This window comes from Gobius niger (assembly GCF_951799975.1).
Source record: "Gobius niger genome assembly, chromosome: 2".
NCBI lineage: Eukaryota > Metazoa > Chordata > Actinopteri > Gobiiformes > Gobiidae > Gobius > Gobius niger.
This window is the reverse complement of record NC_136853.1, coordinates 47,340,996-47,363,534: the sequence shown is the minus strand read 5'-3', so window position 1 is coordinate 47,363,534 and position 22,539 is coordinate 47,340,996. Positions and strand designations below refer to the sequence as shown.

At 39.2% G+C, this 22,539-nt stretch overlaps 1 protein-coding gene across 1 annotated transcript in view; it reads right to left on the bottom strand.

The window, feature by feature from the left end:
* Positions 1 to 8,553: 8,553 nt before the first annotated feature.
* LOC306960088 (ELKS/Rab6-interacting/CAST family member 1-like) overlaps positions 8,554 to 22,539 on the bottom strand; it is a gene marked incomplete at its 3' end in the record, with an annotated part of 300,396 nt that continues 286,410 nt past the window's right edge. Inside the window, exon 20 of the mRNA XM_079552392.1 lies at positions 8,554 to 8,691. Within this exon, the coding sequence (XP_079408518.1) occupies positions 8,554 to 8,691 (138 nt within the window). The remainder of the gene's footprint in view (positions 8,692 to 22,539) is intronic.

Genomic DNA, 22,539 nt, shown 5'->3' with positions numbered 1-22,539 from the left:
GAGTTTATAAACAGTGCTCAGAGCAGAGTTACAGAGCTACAGAAGAGTCCAGTATCAAGAGAGTGTCTTGCTCAAAAGGTCTGCGCCCAACGTGGGGCTCGAACCCACGACCCTGAGATTAAGAGTCTCATGCTCTACCGACTGAGCTAGCCGGGCTGCTGAGGGTCACATGACACTAAACCAACTGCTCCACTTTTAATTTGTGATAAATCTACTTTAAAGGGGCTGGATGCAAATTAGCCATTTTACACTCACTACTGCCCCCTCAGGTCATACGTGTAACTGCAGCTTCTATATTAAGCTCATGTATGACGGCACTTCAGACCCGGATTAACACCTTTCTGAGTGACAGGGCAGGATTCTTTTGTGGTGAACAGGTCTGTATAGTCCCTTTAACAGTTTAACAAAATGAGAATAAGTTATATTTTGATTGAAAGTGTAAACCTGTACATTGTGTAGACTGTTAGTGAAATATTCTTTAAGCACTACAGTATATAGTAAGTATGTTGGAGACAAATTCCACAATATTACTCTAGGGACATTTCAATCTCGCGAGATCTTGTGGCACAGGATCTCGGCCCATTACTCTGATTTACAAATCGTTATTGGATTAGATCTACATGAGAGAACCGATGATCGTGAGTTAGCCAGTCAGTGATCAGAGCGGGCGATGACGGGACCTTTTCCTGACGTGAACCCCTCGTTCTGTCCACATGAGACCGAGCAGCTGAGACCGGCCTCTCACTGAGACATAAAACTATCTCGTCCAGTTTTCATTATACGTACGCGCAACACCATCGTCCCGGTGTGAACAGGCCCACTCCCACATCGACGTCTTGCTCAAAAGTGCTGCGCCCAACGTGGGGCTCGAACCCACGACCCTGAGATTAAGAGTCTCATGCTCTACCGACTGAGCTAGCCGGGCTGCTGAGGGTCACATGACACTAAACCAGCTGCTCCAGGTTTAGCCTGAGTGGCTCCTCTGACAGTGGAGACAGAGCCGCCCACAAGCTTCACTGAGAACAGACTTTTCATTTGTTTTCAGTTTTACAGTTATTAGAAATGATTCGTGATTAGAAATGTTACGATATCTGACATTCGGAGTGCTAGACGGTGTTATATTGATCTAAAACAGCTCCTTCACAGTGTCCGTGTCTCGTCTTTCGTATTAACGTAATACAAACCATCAGAACAAACCGTCTCCAGCTCCGTGGATGTGGCGCGGTCAGGCATCGGTGCTCACGTCAGAGGGGCTGCTGCCTGTGGGTGTGAGAAGTCAGGCTCTGGTGGGTGTTTGTGCCTCTTGCTGCTCTGCGGGGGAGGGTAAACTGTGCTAACGATCAGACTGTGGTACAGGAGGCTCCATTAGCACTTCTGATCCCGGACCGAGTGCCGTCTTTCTCTGCAGTTCTTTCTGTATGAGCGGAGGATTCCAACACACGAGCCGTTCACACTGAAGAGTCTCCAGGAAACGGCCTCACGTCCTCTGGATCTGCTTTGACAGGAAAAGGATGAGGCGTCAACAAAGAACCCATGTGGGAAGCACTCAGTCGAACACGGGTTCTGAAAACATCTGGATGTTGTGGTTTTCAGAGGCGACTTCAGTCAAAAATAAAAGTAAGTCATGACGAGAAATGAGATCATTTGTAATAGAAAATCTTCCATACATATATATTATTTTCTACTGTTTAATCAAATGAAAATAAAGGATGAAGGACACTTTGTAGGTACATACTGTAATAAGAACAAGAGCCTTAGGTTTAGGGCTTAATGTTCGGGTTAGAGATAAGTCTTATTACATTATGTCCCCACAAACTACAAATACAGATCCCATTGTGTATCAAACCCATAGGTACAAGTCCGTACACGCTGTTACACATTACATGGGACTAAATGTAGTTAATGTGTCAAGGCTACTGTAAAATAAAGTCTGAACCATTATTCTTTAAGCACCTTTAAGCAGAACACATTAATGCAGACACAATACTGCTCGACTCAGGAACAGGAAAATCTTGTGTCGTTTCAATCTCGCGAGATCTCGGCCCATTAATATTATTTACAAATCGTTATTTGATTAGATCTAAATGAGAGAACCCATAAAATGTGTGTGTGATGGTGAGTTAGCCAGTCAGTGATCAGACCGGGCGATGACGGGACCTTTTTCTGACGTGAACCCCTCGTTCTGTCCAGTCGAGCCTGAGCAGCTGAGACCGGCCTCGCACTGAGACGCGGGCTGCGTCCGAAACCATCAAATCGTAGCCTCTAAGCTCTAACACGAGCATCTAACTCCTGAACCTTTCACGGGTCGACTGTTAGATCTGTGCAGTTCGGGAACTAGAGCTTCAGCAGAATTTTGAACAATCCGTCCTTAAACAGGGGAAAGGGAAGTGACATCACCAACAGCTGTTTTTCTTCTTCTTTAAAGTTACTGGTGGAGTGCAGGCCAAACAAAAGTGCATGTCGCCCCCTAGTGTCCAACAACAACATAGTGTCCAAACAAAGACATTTAAGGAGAAAAATAAATCCAAATGATCCAAACATTTCCCTTTAGTGTTATTTTATTTCAGCAGCTGTTTCTTAAAGCGACAGCAGCAAATGATCCATGTGGCTTAAGTTTCTACTAAATGAAACAAAAGCATTTAATCTGTTTCCTGAGTTTCCTCTTTAACTCTGACATGTGGCTGAGCTGTGGGGACGACAACATGGATTTATCACTTTATAAAGTTTGGCTTGTGCAGAATCTTATTATTTTAATATTATTATTTTTATTATTAAATGTGCTCCTGTCAATCAACAGTGGTTGTGCATAAATCACTCGAGGGTGGGGGCGAGGGGGGGGATTTGGTGCAGTGGCTTGTGGGATGGCACCATAGCTCCTAATCACTGGTTAGTTAGCATCAGAGGTCCCTATGCTAAAGTGGCTATGATGGTTAGCATCAGAGGTCCCTATGCTAAAGTGGCTATGATAGTTAGCACCAGAGGTCCCTATGCTAAAGTGGCTATGATAGTTAGCACTAGAGGTCCCTATGCTAAAGTGGCTATGATAGTTAGCATCAGAGGTCCCTATGCTAAAGTGGCTATGATAGTTAGCATCAGAGGTCCCTATGCTAAAGTGGCTATGATAGTTAGCACCAGAGGTCCCTATGCTAAAGTGGCTATGATAGTTAGCATCAGAGGTCCCTATGCTAAAGTGGCTATGATAGTTAGCATCAGAGGTCCCTATGCTAAAGTGGCTATGATAGTTAGCATCAGAGGTCCCTATGCTAAAGTGGCCATGATAGTTAGCATCAGAGGTCCCTATGCTAAAGTGGCTATGATAGTTAGCATCAGAGGTCCCTATGCTAAAGTGGCTATGATAGTTAGCATCAGAGGTCCCTATGCTAAAGTGGCTGTGATAGTGAGCATCAGAGGTCCCTATGCTAAAGTGGCTATGATAGTTAGCATCAGAGGTCCCTATGCTAAAGTGGCTATGATAGTTAGCACTAGAGGTCCCTATGCTAAAGTGGCTATGATAGTTAGCATCAGAGGTCCCTATGCTAAAGTGGCTATGATAGTTAGCATCAGAGGTCCCTATGCTAAAGTGGCTATGATAGTTAGCAGCAGAGGTCCCTATGCTAAAGTGGCTATGATAGTTAGCACCAGAGGTCCCTATGCTAAAGTGGCTATGATAGTTAGCATCAGAGGTCCCTATGCTAAAGTGGCTATGATAGTTAGCATCAGAGGTCCCTATGCTAAAGTGGCTATGATAGTTAGCATCAGAGGTCCCTATGCTAAAGTGGCTATGATAGTTAGCATCAGAGGTCCCTATGCTAAAGTGGCTATGATAGTTAGCACCAGAGGTCCCTATGCTAAAGTGGCTATGATAGTTAGCACCAGAGGTCCCTATGCTAAAATGGCTATGATAGTTAGCATCAGAGGTCCCTATGCTAAAGTGGCTATGATAGTTAGCATCAGAGGTCCCTATGCTAAAGTGGCTATGATAGTTAGCATCAGAGGTCCCTATGCTAAAGTGGCTATGATAGTTAGCATCAGAGGTCCCTATGCTAAAGTGGCTATGATAGTTAGCATCAGAGGTCTCTATGCTAAAGTGGCTATGATAGTTAGCACCAGAGGTCCCTATGCTAAAGTGGCTATGATAGTTAGCATCAGAGGTCCCTATGCTAAAGTGGCTATGATAGTTAGCATCAGAGGTCCCTATGCTAAAGTGGCTATGATAGTTAGCATCAGAGGTCCCTATGCTAAAGTGGCTATGATAGTTAGCATCAGAGGTCCCTATGCTAAAGTGGCTATGATAGTTAGCATCAGAGGTCCCTATGCTAAAGTGGCTATGATAGTTAGCACCAGAGGTCCCTATGCTAAAGTGGCTATGATAGTTAGCACCAGAGGTCCCTATGCTAAAGTGGCTATGATAGTTAGCATCAGAGGTCCCTATGCTAAAGTGGCTATGATAGTTAGCATCGAGGCTCCTTTTCCTAACTACTTCCTAACTGACAGCCCAATTCGGAGGCAACTTGCCATGGCGGACGCTGACGCACATCCGGTTTGGCGTAAGAGCTCTTAGCGATCTGATGGTTTCGGAAGGAGCCCTAAAACTATCTCGTCCAGACTTTTCCTTGGAATTAGAGGACACAATGTGCATGGTGTACAAGATACGTGCATGGTGTACAAGATACGTGCATGTAAACAACCTGACGTCGCAACAACGTCCTAAAAGATGTGCGCCCAACGTGGGGCTCGAACCCACGACCCTGAGATTAAGAGTCTCATGCTCTACCGACTGAGCTAGCCGGGCTGCTGAGGGTCACATGACACAAGGCCAGATGGTCCAGGCTCAGGTTCCTTTGGCCGCTGGAGACAGAGTCACCCAAAAGCTTCACTGAAAACAGACTTTTCATTTGTTTTCACTTTGACAGTTGTTAGCATTCAGAAACCTGGTGAACACACAAAAGAACATCCAAACATCTCCATAAATCCATACTTTATTTCATACTCTTATTTAGATTTCCAATCCACATTAAAGACACCGAGGAAGCATCACTATGAAATCAGTGACAAAATATTAACAGTATAAAACAGACAAGAAACCTGGAGTAGTAACAGGAGTCGCCCTCAGACGTGCAGCCACAGCATCGTTGTTTACGTCGTGTATTCAAGCAACGGCGGCTTCACAGAATGGAGGTGATGAGCTTTATCTGGCGGTGTGATGGTTTCAGACACGTCTCACGTCATGATCGTCTCGAAACCCGGACAAGCGCATCCTCCCCACTCTGTCTAAACCGCGTTCTCTTTTGCAAATCTAGGCTAGTTTCGGTGAAATGTCTGAAAAAGCAGTGACCGGTGAGTCTTCAGTTCATATAAATCTGTGTCAGTAACATAGAAACTCTTTTACATCGATGGCATCAGTCGGAGAAAACAAAAAACAAAATAAAAAATACTCTTAATATATTACAAAGCACAAGACAATGCAACCGTTAGTCTGGACTTTTTAGGCCACGCTCAGAAATGAAAGTTAAAGGAACAGAGTCAGGAGCTTTAAAACAGAAATATACAATAAACATCTCGATTGACTGCAGTACCACGAATCAGCCACTAGATTTGTATTTTCATAATGTTTCCATCGGGCTCATCGTTAATATAAATATGCTTTTAGCTCTGGGGATTATTGCACGGGTTTTCTGTCCTGTAGGGTTTTCTTAAAGGGATGTTTCAGGATGTTTGACATAGGGCGTCATTTCCTCGTTATCCAGAGTGTTGCTGATTTATGGAGATATTATTCTTGTAATTCATGCAGTTCTTATGTTTGAAGAGTTTTGTGGCGCTAGGCTAATGCGAGGCTAGTGCATGTCTATGGTATCTATGGTAAGTGATTTGCCTCAGGTGCTCTGTGGAGCGGGTCACACTGTGTTTAATGCAGGCTAGCTGATACCATAGAAATGCACTAGCCTTGCATTAGCCTAGCGCCACGAAACTCTTCAAACATAAGAACTGCATGAATTACAAGAATAATATCTCCATAAATCAGCAACACTCTGGATAACGAGGACATGAGGCCCTATGTCAAACATCCTGAAACATCCCTTTAACCAATTAAAACTAAACCAACATGTCTTTACACGATTCAAACACAGACGGATGAAATTGTTAACCGTGAAACAACTGGACATTTCCCTAAACGCTGTTATGAATTAAAAATCCCTCATCGCACATGTAGCCTTAATATTAGCCTTAATATTAGCCTTAATATTAGCCTTAATATTAAGGCTAATATTAAGGCTAATATTAAGGCTAATATTAGCCTTAATATTAGCCTAATATTAGCCTTAATATTAGCCTTAATATTAGCCTTAATATTAGCCTTAATATTAGCCTTAATATTAGCTTAATATTAGCCCCATGTTCTCTACAGAGGTGATTAAAGTATAACTAAACTCAGACCACAGAGCAGTGATTGTAACTGGGTGATGTCGGGCCTGCAGGTCTACGACGCCACGAAGCACAAGACACATCTTCCACAGTTTGGCTTTACCCAAATCTAAAAGCATCTTGAAACAAGTGTCAAAATGGTGACAAAAATTATGATGAAAACGAGGAGAAAAATACGACAAAAGTGCAACAGACATGAGAAAAAGCAATGAAAAAGTGACAAAAAAAAGCAACAGAAACGTGACAAAAATTTTGAAAACACAAAGTGTGTGTCGTAAGTGTGACAAAAAAGTGGCAAAACTGATGAAAACAAAAAAGCAATGAGAAAAAAAGTGACGACAGTGAGTGGATAAAGATCCCTTAGATGAGATTAGATCTTAGCTTTCAAATGAAGCATTATACTGACCTATAGATACAGACGGCCTTGCGTCATAGGAGGGGGCGTGGCTTCGACCAGGGGGAAATAGAATCTTTTGGGAAAATACTTCATTTTGACATGTTTAAACTCTGTATAGTCCCTTTAAGGATTCAGCTGAACTGGAGAAAATGTGCTCAGTTAAGGCGGGGTTTCATTTAAATACAAAGGGGCAGATTTTTTCCCCCCCTTTTTAAAAAAAAATAAAAATCATGTTTTTTCTCCCCATATTTTTTCCACCTTTTTCCCAATTTTTCTACAATTTTTCCATATTTTTCTCCAATTTCTTTCCTTTCCCCCGTTTTTTCTTTTATTTTGAAGACACAAAGCATCAAAACTTCATAATATAACAAACTTTCTGTTCCATTCCTGCTTTCGATTTCTCTTTTATTTTTGCAAACCAGAAGCTAAACCTTTTATCCCCCATACCAGACATTAACCAGTGCTCAGCCGTACCCCCGACCCCCCAGTTGGGAACCACTGCCTCATGGTTAAGAACAGATCATGGTCTATAAATGAAACTACCATATTAACTGATTTAGTTTGTGGTAAATCTAGGTTGTTTATCAAAGTATTTGCTTAAAGGGGCTAATATTCCAGCTGTGGCAAAACGCTCCTGATGTTTCAGAGCTTTGCATGAAGAAAACACTCCCAAAACAAAGCAGCGAATGAAACGAAACAGTTAAAATAAACAAGACCCGAATAACACTGTAGTAACACGGATGGATGAGTCTCTTTCAGACCGAAACTGAGAAAACAGAGAGACGTTAAAGGGATGTTTCAGGATGTTTGACACAGGGCCTCATGTCCTCGTTATCCAGAGTGTTGCTGATTTATGGAGATGTTTTTTTTGTAATTCAAGCAGTTCTTATATTTGAAGAGCCTCATGGTGCTAGGCTAATGCAAGGCTAGTGCATGTCTATGGTATCAGCTAGCCTGCATTAAAAACAGTGTGACCCGCTCCACAGAGCACCTGAGGCAAATCACTGATAACACCAGACTAACCATATACATGTCTGTGTCCATAGAGTCATGTTTGGAAAATAACTGACCTGCATCACATGAATGATCGCATTCTGAGGGACTATTTTCTAGCAGATCACTCCGCCACCGCGTAGCTTATACAACCAGGAAGCTGATGCTGCTCAAATATAAGGTCTTTTAAATGATTCTATGGACACAGACATTTATATGGTTAGTCTGGTGTTATCAGTGATTTGCCTCAGGTGCTCTGTGGAGCGGGTCACACTGTTTTTAATGCAGGCTAGCTGATACCATAGACACGCACTAGCCTTGCACTAGCCTAGCACCACGAAACTCTTCAAATATAAGAACTGCATGAATTACAAAAAACATATCTCCATAAATCAGCAACACTCTGGATAACGAGGAAATGAGGCCCTGTGTCAAACATCCTGAAACATCCCTTTAAAGCCATACGGGGGCAGAAATGCTTTATCTACAGTGAAAACAAGCTTCACTTTCCGCTAACGGCACGAACGACATTCAGCGGCGACGGATGAAGAACATGGAGGGCGAGTTTCAGCGTCCGTGAGTGAAGCGCTGGCGGGTCATCTGCCGGCGGGTCAGCTGCCGCCGGGTCGGCTGAGGCGGGTCAGCTGAGGCGGGTCAGCTGCCGGCGGGTCAGCTGAGGCGGGTCAGCGGCCGGCGGGTCGGCTGAGGCGGGTCGGCTGAGGCGGGTCAGCTGAGGCGGGTCAGCTGCTGTCCTCCAGGGCGTTCACCACCTGCTCCAGGATGTCGGGGCAGCGGTCGGCGATCTGCTGCAGCACCTGGTTGGCGTACTCCTGTAGCTCCGCCCCCTCCCGCTCACACAGGGCTAACTCCGCCTCCAGCTGGAAAACACAAAACAGTTCTTAGATTATTTAAGAGACACGTGACGTTCATATGATCTGAGTTCCTCATGATGTTTCACACATGCGCCGAAACGAACCAGGAAAACACGGCAACAAAAGACAAAACCAGGGAGAACAGACAACGAGAAACCTCTTAAGTTCAGATTTACCCAAATCTAAAAGGCAAGTAACGCCCCATTTGAAAGCTAAGACCAACAAAACTCATTTAACAGATTTTGTTTCTTTGCGTCATTGTCACTTTTGCTGCGTTTTTATTTGAACCTGGCCAGACTCAAACAGACAAAAGCGGCGATGAGGAAGATTTACTGACAGGTTTATTAGATCAGACCCGGCGGTGACATGTGTGAAAGTCAGTGTGGATGAAAGTCAGTGTGGATGAAAGTCAGAGTGGATGAAAGTCAGTGTGGATGAAAGTCAGTGTGGATGAAAGTCAGTGTAGATGAAAGTCAGTGTAGATGAAAGTCAGTGTGGATGAAAGTCAGTGTGGATGAAAGTCAGTGTGGATGAAAGTCAGTGTGGATGAAAGTCAGTGTGGATGAAAGTCAGTGTGGATGAAAGTCAGTGTGGATGAAAGTCAGTGTGGATGAAAGTCAGTGTGGATGAAAGTCAGAGTGGATGAAAGTCAGTGTAGATGAAAGTCAGTGTGGATGAAAGTCAGTGTGGATGAAAGTCAGTGTGGATGAAAGTCAGTGTGGATGAAAGTCAGTGTGGATGAAAGTCAGTGTGGATGAAAGTCAGAGTGGATGAAAGTCAGTGTAGATGAAAGTCAGTGTGGATGAAAGTCAGTGTGGATGAAAGTCAGTGTGGATGAAAGTCAGTGTGGATGAAAGTCAGAGTGGATGAAAGTCAGTGTAGATGAAAGTCAGTGTGGATGAAAGTCAGTGTGGATGAAAGTCAGTGTGGATGAAAGTCAGTGTGGATGAAAGTCAGAGTGGATGAAAGTCAGTGTGGATGAAAGTCAGTGTGGATGAAAGTCAGTGTAGATGAAAGTCAGTGTGGATGAAAGTCAGTGTAGATGAAAGTCAGTGTAGATGAAAGTCAGTGTGGATGAAAGTCAGAGTGGATGAAAGTCAGTGTGGATGAAAGTCAGTGTAGATGAAAGTCAGTGTGGATGAAAGTCAGTGTGGATGAAAGTCAGAGTGGATGAAAGTCAGTGTGGATGAAAGTCAGTGTGGATGAAAGTCAGTGTAGATGAAAGTCAGAGTGGATGAAAGTCAGTGTGGATGAAAGTCAGTGTGGATGAAAGTCAGTGTAGATGAAAGTCAGTGTAGATGAAAGTCAGAGTGGATGAAAGTCAGTGTAGATGAAAGTCAGAGTGGATGAAAGTCAGTGTGGATGAAAGTCAGTGTAGATGAAAGTCAGTGTGGATGAAAGTCAGTGTGGATGAAAGTCAGTGTGGATGAAAGTCAGTGTGGATGAAAGTCAGTGTAGATGAAAGTCAGTGTGGATGAAAGTCAGTGTAGATGAAAGTCAGTGTGGATGAAAGTCAGAGTGGATGAAAGTCAGTGTGGATGAAAGTCAGTGTGGATGAAAGTCAGTGTGGATGAAAGTCAGTGTGGATGAAAGTCAGTGTGGATGAAAGTCAGTGTGGATGAAAGTCAGTGTGGATGAAAGTCAGTGTGGATGAAAGTCAGTGTGGATGAAAGTCAGTGTGGATGAAAGTCAGTGTAGATGAAAGTCAGTGTGGATGAAAGTCAGAGTGGATGAAAGTCAGTGTGGATGAAAGTCAGTGTGGATGAAAGTCAGTGTGGATGAAAGTCAGTGTGGATGAAAGTCAGTGTGGATGAAAGTCAGTGTGGATGAAAGTCAGTGTGGATGAAAGTCAGTGTGGATGAAAGTCAGTGTAGATGAAAGTCAGAGTGGATGAAAGTCAGTGTGGATGAAAGTCAGTGTGGATGAAAGTCAGTGTGGATGAAAGTCAGTGTGGATGAAAGTCAGTGTAGATGAAAGTCAGTGTGGATGAAAGTCAGTGTAGATGAAAGTCAGTGTGGATGAAAGTCAGAGTGGATGAAAGTCAGTGTGGATGAAAGTCAGTGTGGATGAAAGTCAGTGTGGATGAAAGTCAGTGTGGATGAAAGTCAGTGTGGATGAAAGTCAGTGTGGATGAAAGTCAGTGTGGATGAAAGTCAGTGTGGATGAAAGTCAGTGTGGATGAAAGTCAGTGTGGATGAACGTCAGTGTGGATGAAAGTCAGTGTGGATGAAAGTCAGTGTGGATGAACGTCAGTGTGGATGAACGTCAGTGTGGATGAAAGTCAGTGTGGATGAACAGCTTGTAGTTGGGATGTTTCCCCCGGAGCCTGGACACTGGTGCTGGTACAGGAGACCCGTGAAGATGCAGCAGGAGAAGCCGTGGACGGGAGAGGTGGAGACGGGGCGGAGGCGGGTCGCAGCACAAATGGGAAGCGAACCAACCATGATTGCTGGGGCTTAAAAGCGGGACCGATTCCCCCCCAAGCCGGAACTCCCGACCCGGGACCTTTCACTTAGCGTGTTTCTGGTACATCCGTCCCGTCGGGGACTCAGTTTAGTTTTAAAAACATCCTGATGGGACGACAGACGGCTGTGCTGCATAAAAATGTTTTAGGTTTTCAATTAAAATGCAATTAACTGTGATTAATTGGCTTGTTGCACAATGTGGCTACGCTAGTTCCTCTGAGCTGAAGTTGTGGGCGCTAGTACTTCCTGTTTGATCAGTGAGTTTGTCTTGAAGCTAAAGGCTAACATTAATTTCATGCATTATAAAATTTGAAATAGTGCCTTTTATTATTATTATTTTTCTAGCATGTTAGCCTTTAGCTTCAAGACAAACTATCAACCCTTTATGATCACAGTTGTCTCCGATCTGAACTTGTTACATAAAGATTTGAACACACAGTAAATGATCATCTACCAGGAACTCACCGCCCACAACAAAATCTTTAGAAAATATTGATTATTATTCCAGGAAAAGAAAACAGACAGGAAGTACTGGCGCTCACAGCTTCAGGTTAGAGGAACTAGCATAGCGTAGCATAGTGCACTGAGCATAGTGTAAGGAATATACAACATTTTATACGATGTTTGACAAAGATGATGCAAACTTTCCTGCCCCTGTTTCAGACCCTCAGCTCCACAGTGAGGTCGACTGTTAACTGAGATCCACCATGATCTGTTTGGAGGCTCGAACCTAAAAGTCCTGGTTTTCCTCCTCACACGTTCGCAGCTTTTGCCGTGTTGATATTCCTTCACAGTAATGGCTTCTGGGCCTGTGTTCATGTCCGGGTCTGCTATAATTCAACCATAAACACACACTTAAATCACGCGTGATCTGAAACTGCGCTTGTACTTGTTCCTGCCAAGAAGAAGGAAGGTTTTTGCTGCTGATGTGTTTGTTTTGGCTTCAGGCGCCGACCAGACGAACGGAGACACTTAATGTCCAATACATCTGTATCAATACGAGCGGCGCGGCCTATAAACACTCACAGACAACCACCTCTGAACCCCCACATCAACCCAGCACAGTCTGCAGCTGGCTTTACCCAAATCTAAGAGCTGGGGGGAAAAAAGCAACAAAAATGTGACATAAACGTGATGAAAACATGACACAAAAGCGATGAAAAAGCAGAAAAACGAGAGAAAAACACGTAAAAAACGCTTTAAAAATGACAAAAACGCGGTGACGACCTGACGAAAAAGTTCTGATCACTTTCAAATGACTGTACAGTTGCTCTCCAGTCAGGAACCTTTTGGATTTGGGTAAAGCGGAACTGGACAAAATTCCCTCGGTTCAGATTTAAAGGTCCTATATTATGTTTTTTGGAGCTTTTAGCCATGTAGATACTATTCCCTTAAAAACATCCTCAGAGTGTTTGTTGGCTTCATTCAGGCCGTTCTCAGTAATCCTCCTGAACCCTCCTGAATCCTCCTGAATCCTCCTGAATCCTCCTGAATCCTCCTGAATCCTCCTGAATCCTCCTGAATCCTCCTGAATCCTCCTGAATCCTCCTGAATCCTCCTCAATCCTCTTGAATCCTCCTGAACCCTCCTGAATCCTCCTCAATCCTCCTCAATCCTCCTGAATCCTCCTGAATCCTCCTCAATCCTCCTCAATCCTCCTGAATCCTCCTGAATCCTCCTGAATCCAGCTCTCGTCCGCACAGACGTCATGTTTGCACTGGAAGTTGTGAAGATGGAGCTCTTTCTAACCTGCTCTGGACACGCCTGTTCTTTTCTCTTACCTCACGATGATGTCACAGAGAAAAGTGTGTTCGGCTGCGAGAGGACAGACTTTATTCAACCTGTGGTTCTTTTAGATGTTCATGATCAGGGTTTGATCGAGGAGCCACTCACACAATATGTCGAGAACACTCAAACCAACATGGCCGCCGAAGACAACACTGCTGGGTGTTCAACTGAAAATCATTTCCTTAGGAGCTGCTTTACCCACGACCACCGACAGTGACACTCATCAACACGTGACACGGTAATACTCCCATGTGTTACTTTAATCTAACACATGTGCACATATGAACATTACAGCAGCATGGACACTATGGAGGCGGGGGAGAAGGGAAATGGATGTAAGAGAAAGAAAACACAGTGACGGGGTAATGATGCCTGTCCGCCTCACCCTCTCTGGAGTCCACAGAGCTGCTGCTTGTGGAGGCGCTGTGGCTTTGGCCTGTGCGAGCTCCATTAGCTACAGACAGCAGGACAGCACTGCCTCCACCCACACACACTGAGCAACAACATCCTTATCAAGAGCTGTATAGATGTAGTTTAAAGCTTTAGTGACAGTGCTTTGGCCTTAAAGGGATGTTTCAGGATGTTTGACACAGGGCCTCATTTCCTCGTTATCCAGAGTGTTGCTGGTTTTTGGAGATATTTTTTTTTGTAATTCATGCAGTTCTTATGTTTGAAGAGTTTCGTGGCGCTAGGCTAATGCAAGGCTAGTGCATGTCTATGGTATCAGCTAGCCTGCATTAAAAACAGTGTGACCCGCTCCACAGAGCACCTGAGGCAAATCACTGATAACACCAGACTAACAGATAGGCTAGCTGATACCATAGACATGCACTAGCCTTGCACTAGCCTAGCACCACAAAACTCTTCAAACATAAGAACTGCATGAATTACAAAAAAATATATATATCTCCATAAATCAGCAACACTCTGGATAACGAGGAAATGAGGCTGTTGCGACCCGGCTCTGCTAGGTATAGGACGTAACAAAAACCAAGATGTCAAATGGTAAAATAAAGTTGTAATTTAATAAAAGGAGTGTAAAAGGTAAACGAAGGAGTGACAAAAATAACCAAACAAAGGCTATTTACAGTGTTTACAAAAAGGTTAAACCAAAACAAAGCTAGTCAAACTAAACAGGCCAAATCAGGCCTAACAAAACCAAACAAAGTCACTTGATTCCACGTCACTACTTTATAGTGAACATCCCAAGAAGTGACAAACTAAACACAACACACAGAACGAGTGTCTCTGAACACAAAAGTTAACAACGAAGAGACACAGAACACAAAATGGCATCCTGGTCACACAGAGACCAGCCGCCCCGCATGAGCCCGGTGGAGTCCTTTTATAGGCGTGGCACAGGTGGCTTTAACGAGCTCTCCAGGTGTAGAACTGCTCCCCCCAATCAGCAGCCAGGGCCCCAATGCGCTCCACCAATCACAGCCCAGGACCACAGCAGCAAATTTACATGGGGGGGGGGGGGGGGAACAGGTTTAGGCCACACAAACAAAAATATGCAAAAAGGAGGGAACCTGGAGGCCTGGGGCCGTAACAGAGGCCCTATGTCAAACATCCTGAAACATCCCTTTAACATTGGTATTTTTTAACACGATCTCATGTTTCCAAACGCAGACTATAGCAGAGACTTTAGTGTGAGGGCAAAGGAAAGGGCTTGTGGGGGAGTCGGGGTGAAGACAAGTGCAGACCACAGCGGGACCGCCGGTGGTCTGTATTCTCTTTCTCTCGGGACACCGGACACGGACAGTGCAAAGACCCCTGTATTTACATCACTCACCAACCGCTTGTACTGATGTAAACCTGCACTGCTAATACTGACTACAACATTTTTTGTTACAGTCCTTGGTAGTCATATAAGATACCACTATTTACTTTTTTTTTCACATTTCCAGCCTATTTGCACACCCTGAGATCAATAAAGGCTTATCTTATCTTATCTTAAAGGAAGAACACATCACCGCTAGTCTCCCATTAGAAAGCATTGAACTTTAGACACGTTAAACTTTACAGCCCGGTTTCTAATGTTCCTAAAGTTCCTACAGCGAGACATTGCTCCTGTGATAATGCTGGTTTTCGTAAGAAACATTTTAGGAAGGGCCGAGTCTGCAGTGAAGATCCCGCCCTCATTCCCCTTTTAGGAACAGTCTCCGTCACAGCAGGAGGAGGAGGAGGAGGAGTCTGTTTCATTATGGCAGACGGGAGGAGTGAGGAGGAGCGGTCTGTTCATTTTCACGCTCTCTGGATGTAAACGAGGAACAGAACGTGAGGCTGAAGCAGAGCAGGAACATCAGTGAAGTTATTTGGAATCACAATGTTTGTCACAAAAAAATCCGCTCCTGGTTTTGCATTGGTTGCTATAGGGGTTAGCCTCGCCGGCCAGTCGAAAGATGGCCGCCATGTTTGCCACAGCAAGGAGCGCGATGTCCGGTCTAGAGTTCTAACCCCCACCTGAACCGAGCACATTTTCCAGTTTGGCTTTACCCAAATCTGAAAGCTTCTTGAACAAAACGACAAAACATCGATGAAAAGGCAACAAAATGTGACAAAAAAGCAACAAAAGTGACTCAAGAGCGACACAAAGATGGGGCAGACGTGCCTCAAGCCTCACGTGGACGAACTAAAGACCGCTTGTTATTGTAAACCCATTAGTCGTTAAATGAAACTGCTCTGGATTTAGGTTTTAGTGCCACAGAAAACACTGCAGTGAAGATAAGATGGCGGCGCGATAGTGACTGATAAAGACTCACGCCCTTGACCCGGGACAGGGGGAGGTTTTACTGGGTCAGGCCTGGAGCTGATCTCATGTTTCTGCTGCAAGTTTGCACAACAAAGCACAAAAAAAGAATCTCAGTTGTTTCCTAAATATAATCGATAACAGAAGCCGGAGTTCGTAGCGAGAAAGAGCTGAGACGTGAACAGGGCGGATGCTAAGCTATGCTAGCGCTGTGCTAATTTAGCCTCTGACTTGGTTAGTGCTGGATCGTCTGCTCCGGAGGGACAGTCTGCTGTGAAAACATGAGATATAATGACACAAATCAACCTCTTACCACCCGCCAAAACCAAATGCATTCTCTCCTCTTTGCCATTGTCCTCACTTTTGTTTCCCTTATGTGTTTTTGTCACTTTTTTATTACTTTGATGCTGCTCTGCTGTCACTTTTTTTTGCTGGATTTTTGTCTTTTTTTGCTGGATTTTTGTCTTTTTTTGATGGATTTTTGTCTTTTTTTCTGCTGGATTTTTGTCACTTTTTTGCTGGATTTTTGTCTTTTTTTTGCTGGATTTTTGTCTTTTTTTTGTTGGATTTTTGTCTTTTTTTTCTGCTGGATTTTTGTCACTTTTCTGCTGGATTTTTGTCTTTTTTTTGCTGGATTTTTGTCTTTTTTTAGCTGGATTTTTGTCTTTTTTTTGTTGGATTTTTGTCTTTTTTTCTGCTGGATTTTTGTCTTTTTTTTGTTGGATTTTTGTCTTTTTTTTGTTGGATTTTTGTCTTTTTTTGTTGGATTTTTGTCTTTTTTTCTGCTGGATTTTTGTCACTTTTTTGCTGGATTTTTGTCTTTTTTTTGCTGGATTTTTGTCTTTTTTTTGCTGGATTTTTGTCTTTTTTTTGCTGGATTTTTGTCTTTTTTTCTGCTGGATTTTTGTCTTTTTTTTGTTGGATTTTTGTCTTATTTTTGTTGGATTTTTGTCTTTTTTTTGTTGGATTTTTGTCTTTTTTTCTGCTGGATTTTTGTCACTTTTTTGCTGGATTTTTGTCTTTTTTTTGCTGGATTTTTGTCTTTTTTTTGCTGGATTTTTGTCTTTTTTTTGTTGGATTTTTGTCTTTTTTTCTGCTGGATTTTTGTCTTTTTTTTGTTGGATTTTTGTCTTTTTTTTGTTGGATTTTTGTCTTTTTTTCTGCTGGATTTTTGTCACTTTTTTGCTGGATTTTTGTCTTTTTTTTGATGGATATTTGTCTTTTTTTTGATGGATTTTTGTCTTTTTTTCTGCTGGATTTTTGTCTTTTTTTGATGGATTTTTGTCTTTTTTTTGCTGGATTTTTGTCTTTTTTTGATGGATTTTTGTCTTTTTTTGTTGGATTTTTGTCTTTTTTTGTTGGATTTTTGTCTTTTTTTTGTTGGATTTTTGTCTTTTTTTTTGCTGGATTTTTGTCTTTTTTTTGTTGGATTTTTGTCACTTTTTTGCTGGATTTTTGTCTTTTTTTTGCTGGATTTTTGTCTTTTTTTTTGTTGGATTTTTGTCTTTTTTTTGTTGGATTTTTGTCTTTTTTTTGTTGGATTTTTGTCACTTTTTTTGCTGGATTTTTGTCTTTTTTTCTGCTGGATTTTTGTCTTTTTTTTGTTGGATTTTTGTCTTTTTTTCTGCTGGATTTTTGTCTTTTTTTTGCTGGATTTTTGTCTTTTTTTTTGCTGGATTTTAGTCTTTTTTTGATGGATTTTTGTCTTTTTTTGCTGGATTTTTGTCTTTTTTTTCTGCTGGATTTTTGTCTTTTTTTGATGGATTTTTTTCACTTTTTTGCTGGATTTTTGTCTTTTTTTTTGCTGGATTTTTGTGTTTTTTTTGCTAGATTTTTGTCTTTTTTTGGCTGGATTTTTGTCTTTTTTTGTTGGATTTTTGTCTTTTTTCTGCTGGATTTTTGTCTTTTTTTTGTTGGATTTTTGTCACTTTTTTGCTGGATTTTTGTCTTTTTTTTCTGATGGATTTTTGTCTTTTTTTTGTTGGATTTTTGTCTTTTTTTCTGCTGGATTTTTGTCTTTTTTTGTTGGATTTTTGTCTTTTTTTCTGCTTGATTTTTGTCTTTTTTTTGTTGGATTTTTGTCTTTTTTTGCTGGATTTTTGTCTTTTTTTGCTGGATTTTTGACTTTTTTTCTGCTGGATTTTTGTCTTTTTTTGTTGGATTTTTGTCTTTTTTTTTGCTTGATTTTTGTCTTTTTTTTGCTGGATTTTTGTCTTTTTTTCTGCTGGATTTTTGTCTTTTTTTGTTGGATTTTTGTCTTTTTTTTTGCTTGATTTTTGTCTTTTTTTTGCTGGATTTTTGTCTTTTTTTGCTGGATTTTTGTCACTTTTTTGCTGGATTTTTGACTTTTTTTCTGCTGGATTTTTGTCTTTTTTTTGTTGGATTTTTGTCTTTTTTTCTGCTGGATTTTTGTCTTTTTTTGTTGGATTTTTGTCTTTTTTTTTGCTTGATTTTTGTCTTTTTTTTGCTGGATTTTTGTCTTTTTTGCTGGATTTTTGTCACTTTTTTGCTGGATTTTTGACTTTTTTTTCTGCTGGATTTTTGTCTTTTTTTGATGGATTTTTGTCACTTTTTTGCTGGATTTTTGTCTTTTTTTTGCTAGATTTTTGTCTTTTTTTTGCTGGATTTTTGTCTTTTTTTGATGGATTTTTGTCTTTTTTTTTGTTGGATTTTTGTCTTTTTTTTGTTGGATTTTTGTCTTTTTTTGTTGGATTTTTGTCTTTTTTTTGTTGGATTTTTGTCTTTTTTCTGCTGGATTTTTGTCACTTTTTTGCTGGATTTTTGTCTTTTTTTTGATGGATTTTTGTCTTTTTTTTGATGGATTTTTGTCTTTTTTTGATGGATTTTTGTCACTTTTTTGCTGGATTTTTGTCTTTTTTTGATGGATTTTTGTCACTTTTTTGCTGGATTTTTGTCTTTTTTTTGCTGGATTTTTGTCTTTTTTTTTGCTGGATTTTTGTCTTTTTTTGATGGATTTTTGTCACTTTTTTGCTGGATTTTTGTCTTTTTTTTCTGCTGGATTTTTGTCTTTTTTTGATGGATTTTTGTCACTTTTTTGCTGGATTTTTGTCTTTTTTTTGCTAGATTTTTGTCTTTTTTTTGCTAGATTTTTATCTTTTTTTCTGCTGGATTTTCGTCACTTTTCTGCTGGATTTTTGTCTTTTTTTTGCTGGATTTTTGTCTTTTTTTTGCTAGATTTTTGTCTTTTTTTCTGCTGGATTTTCGTCACTTTTTTGCTGGATTTTTGTCTTTTTTTGTTGGATTTTTGTCTTTTTTTTGTTGGATTTTTGTCTTTTTTTTGTTGGATTTTTGTCTTTTTTTCTGCTGGATTTTCGTCACTTTTTTGCTGGATTTTTGTCTTTTTTTTGCTGATTTTTTTTTTTTTTTTTTCTGGATTTTTGTCTTTTTTTTTGCTGAATTTTTGTCTTTTTTTCTGCTGGATTTTTGTCACTTTTTTGCTGGATTTTTGTCTTTTTTGATGGATTTTTGTCACTTTTTTGCTTGATTTTTGTCTTTTTTTTCTGCTGGATTTTTGTCTTTTTTTGCTGGATTTTTGTCTTTTTTCTGCTGGATTTTTGTCTTTTTTTTGCTGGATTTTTGTCTTTTTTTTTGCTGGATTTTTGTCTTTTTTTGCTGGATTTTAGTCTTTTTTTGATGGATTTTTGTCTTTTTTTGCTGGATTTTTGTCTTTTTTTTGCTGAATTTTTTTTTTTTTTTTTTCTGGATTTTTGTCTTTTTTTTGCTGAATTTTTGTCTTTTTTTCTGCTGGATTTTTGTCACTTTTTTGCTGGATTTTTGTCTTTTTTGATGGATTTTTGTCACTTTTTTGCTTGATTTTTGTCTTTTTTTTCTGCTGGATTTTTGTCTTTTTTTGCTGGATTTTTGTCTTTTTTCTGCTGGATTTTTGTCTTTTTTTTGCTGGATTTTTGTCTTTTTTTTTGCTGGATTTTTGTCTTTTTTTGATGGATTTTTGTCTTTTTTTTCTGCTGGATTTTTGTCTTTTTTTTGCTGGATTTTTGTCTTTTTTTTTGCTGGATTTTTGTCTTTTTTTTGCTGGATTTTTGTCTTTTTTTCTGCTGGATTTTTGTCTTTTTTCTGCTGGATTTTTGTCTTTTTTTGCTGGATTTTTGTCTTTTTTTTTGCTGGATTTTTGTCTTTTTTTCTGGATTTTTGTCTTTTTTTTATGGATTTTTGTCTTTTTTTTGCTGGATTTTTGTCTTTTTTTTTGATGGATTTTTGTCTTTTTTTTGATGGATTTTTGTCTTTTTTTTTGATGGATTTTTGTCTTTTTTTTTGATGGATTTTTGTCTTTTTTTGTTGGATTTTTGTCTTTTTTTCTGCTGGATTTTTGTCACTTTTTTGCTGGATTTTTGTCTTTTTTTTGCTGGATTTTTGTCTTTTTTTTGCTGGATTTTTGTCTTTTTTTTGCTGGATTTTTGTCTTTTTTTCTGCTGGATTTTTGTCTTTTTTTTGTTGGATTTTTGTCTTATTTTTGTTGGATTTTTGTCTTTTTTTTGTTGGATTTTTGTCTTTTTTTCTGCTGGATTTTTGTCACTTTTTTGCTGGATTTTTGTCTTTTTTTTGCTGGATTTTTGTCTTTTTTTTGCTGGATTTTTGTCTTTTTTTTGTTGGATTTTTGTCTTTTTTTCTGCTGGATTTTTGTCTTTTTTTTGTTGGATTTTTGTCTTTTTTTTGTTGGATTTTTGTCTTTTTTTCTGCTGGATTTTTGTCACTTTTTTGCTGGATTTTTGTCTTTTTTTTGATGGATATTTGTCTTTTTTTTGATGGATTTTTGTCTTTTTTTCTGCTGGATTTTTGTCTTTTTTTGATGGATTTTTGTCTTTTTTTTGCTGGATTTTTGTCTTTTTTTGATGGATTTTTGTCTTTTTTTGTTGGATTTTTGTCTTTTTTTGTTGGATTTTTGTCTTTTTTTTGTTGGATTTTTGTCTTTTTTTTTGCTGGATTTTTGTCTTTTTTTTGTTGGATTTTTGTCACTTTTTTGCTGGATTTTTGTCTTTTTTTTGCTGGATTTTTGTCTTTTTTTTTGTTGGATTTTTGTCTTTTTTTTGTTGGATTTTTGTCTTTTTTTTGTTGGATTTTTGTCACTTTTTTTGCTGGATTTTTGTCTTTTTTTCTGCTGGATTTTTGTCTTTTTTTTGTTGGATTTTTGTCTTTTTTTCTGCTGGATTTTTGTCTTTTTTTTGCTGGATTTTTGTCTTTTTTTTTGCTGGATTTTAGTCTTTTTTTGATGGATTTTTGTCTTTTTTTGCTGGATTTTTGTCTTTTTTTTCTGCTGGATTTTTGTCTTTTTTTGATGGATTTTTTTCACTTTTTTGCTGGATTTTTGTCTTTTTTTTTGCTGGATTTTTGTGTTTTTTTTGCTAGATTTTTGTCTTTTTTTGGCTGGATTTTTGTCTTTTTTTGTTGGATTTTTGTCTTTTTTCTGCTGGATTTTTGTCTTTTTTTTGTTGGATTTTTGTCACTTTTTTGCTGGATTTTTGTCTTTTTTTTCTGATGGATTTTTGTCTTTTTTTTGTTGGATTTTTGTCTTTTTTTCTGCTGGATTTTTGTCTTTTTTTGTTGGATTTTTGTCTTTTTTTCTGCTTGATTTTTGTCTTTTTTTTGTTGGATTTTTGTCTTTTTTTGCTGGATTTTTGTCTTTTTTTGCTGGATTTTTGACTTTTTTTCTGCTGGATTTTTGTCTTTTTTTGTTGGATTTTTGTCTTTTTTTTTGCTTGATTTTTGTCTTTTTTTTGCTGGATTTTTGTCTTTTTTTCTGCTGGATTTTTGTCTTTTTTTGTTGGATTTTTGTCTTTTTTTTTGCTTGATTTTTGTCTTTTTTTTGCTGGATTTTTGTCTTTTTTTGCTGGATTTTTGTCACTTTTTTGCTGGATTTTTGACTTTTTTTCTGCTGGATTTTTGTCTTTTTTTTGTTGGATTTTTGTCTTTTTTTCTGCTGGATTTTTGTCTTTTTTTGTTGGATTTTTGTCTTTTTTTTTGCTTGATTTTTGTCTTTTTTTTGCTGGATTTTTGTCTTTTTTGCTGGATTTTTGTCACTTTTTTGCTGGATTTTTGACTTTTTTTTCTGCTGGATTTTTGTCTTTTTTTGATGGATTTTTGTCACTTTTTTGCTGGATTTTTGTCTTTTTTTTGCTAGATTTTTGTCTTTTTTTTGCTGGATTTTTGTCTTTTTTTGATGGATTTTTGTCTTTTTTTTTGTTGGATTTTTGTCTTTTTTTTGTTGGATTTTTGTCTTTTTTTGTTGGATTTTTGTCTTTTTTTTGTTGGATTTTTGTCTTTTTTCTGCTGGATTTTTGTCACTTTTTTGCTGGATTTTTGTCTTTTTTTTGATGGATTTTTGTCTTTTTTTTGATGGATTTTTGTCTTTTTTTGATGGATTTTTGTCACTTTTTTGCTGGATTTTTGTCTTTTTTTGATGGATTTTTGTCACTTTTTTGCTGGATTTTTGTCTTTTTTTTGCTGGATTTTTGTCTTTTTTTTTGCTGGATTTTTGTCTTTTTTTGATGGATTTTTGTCACTTTTTTGCTGGATTTTTGTCTTTTTTTTCTGCTGGATTTTTGTCTTTTTTTGATGGATTTTTGTCACTTTTTTGCTGGATTTTTGTCTTTTTTTTGCTAGATTTTTGTCTTTTTTTTGCTAGATTTTTATCTTTTTTTCTGCTGGATTTTCGTCACTTTTCTGCTGGATTTTTGTCTTTTTTTTGCTGGATTTTTGTCTTTTTTTTGCTAGATTTTTGTCTTTTTTTCTGCTGGATTTTCGTCACTTTTTTGCTGGATTTTTGTCTTTTTTTGTTGGATTTTTGTCTTTTTTTTGTTGGATTTTTGTCTT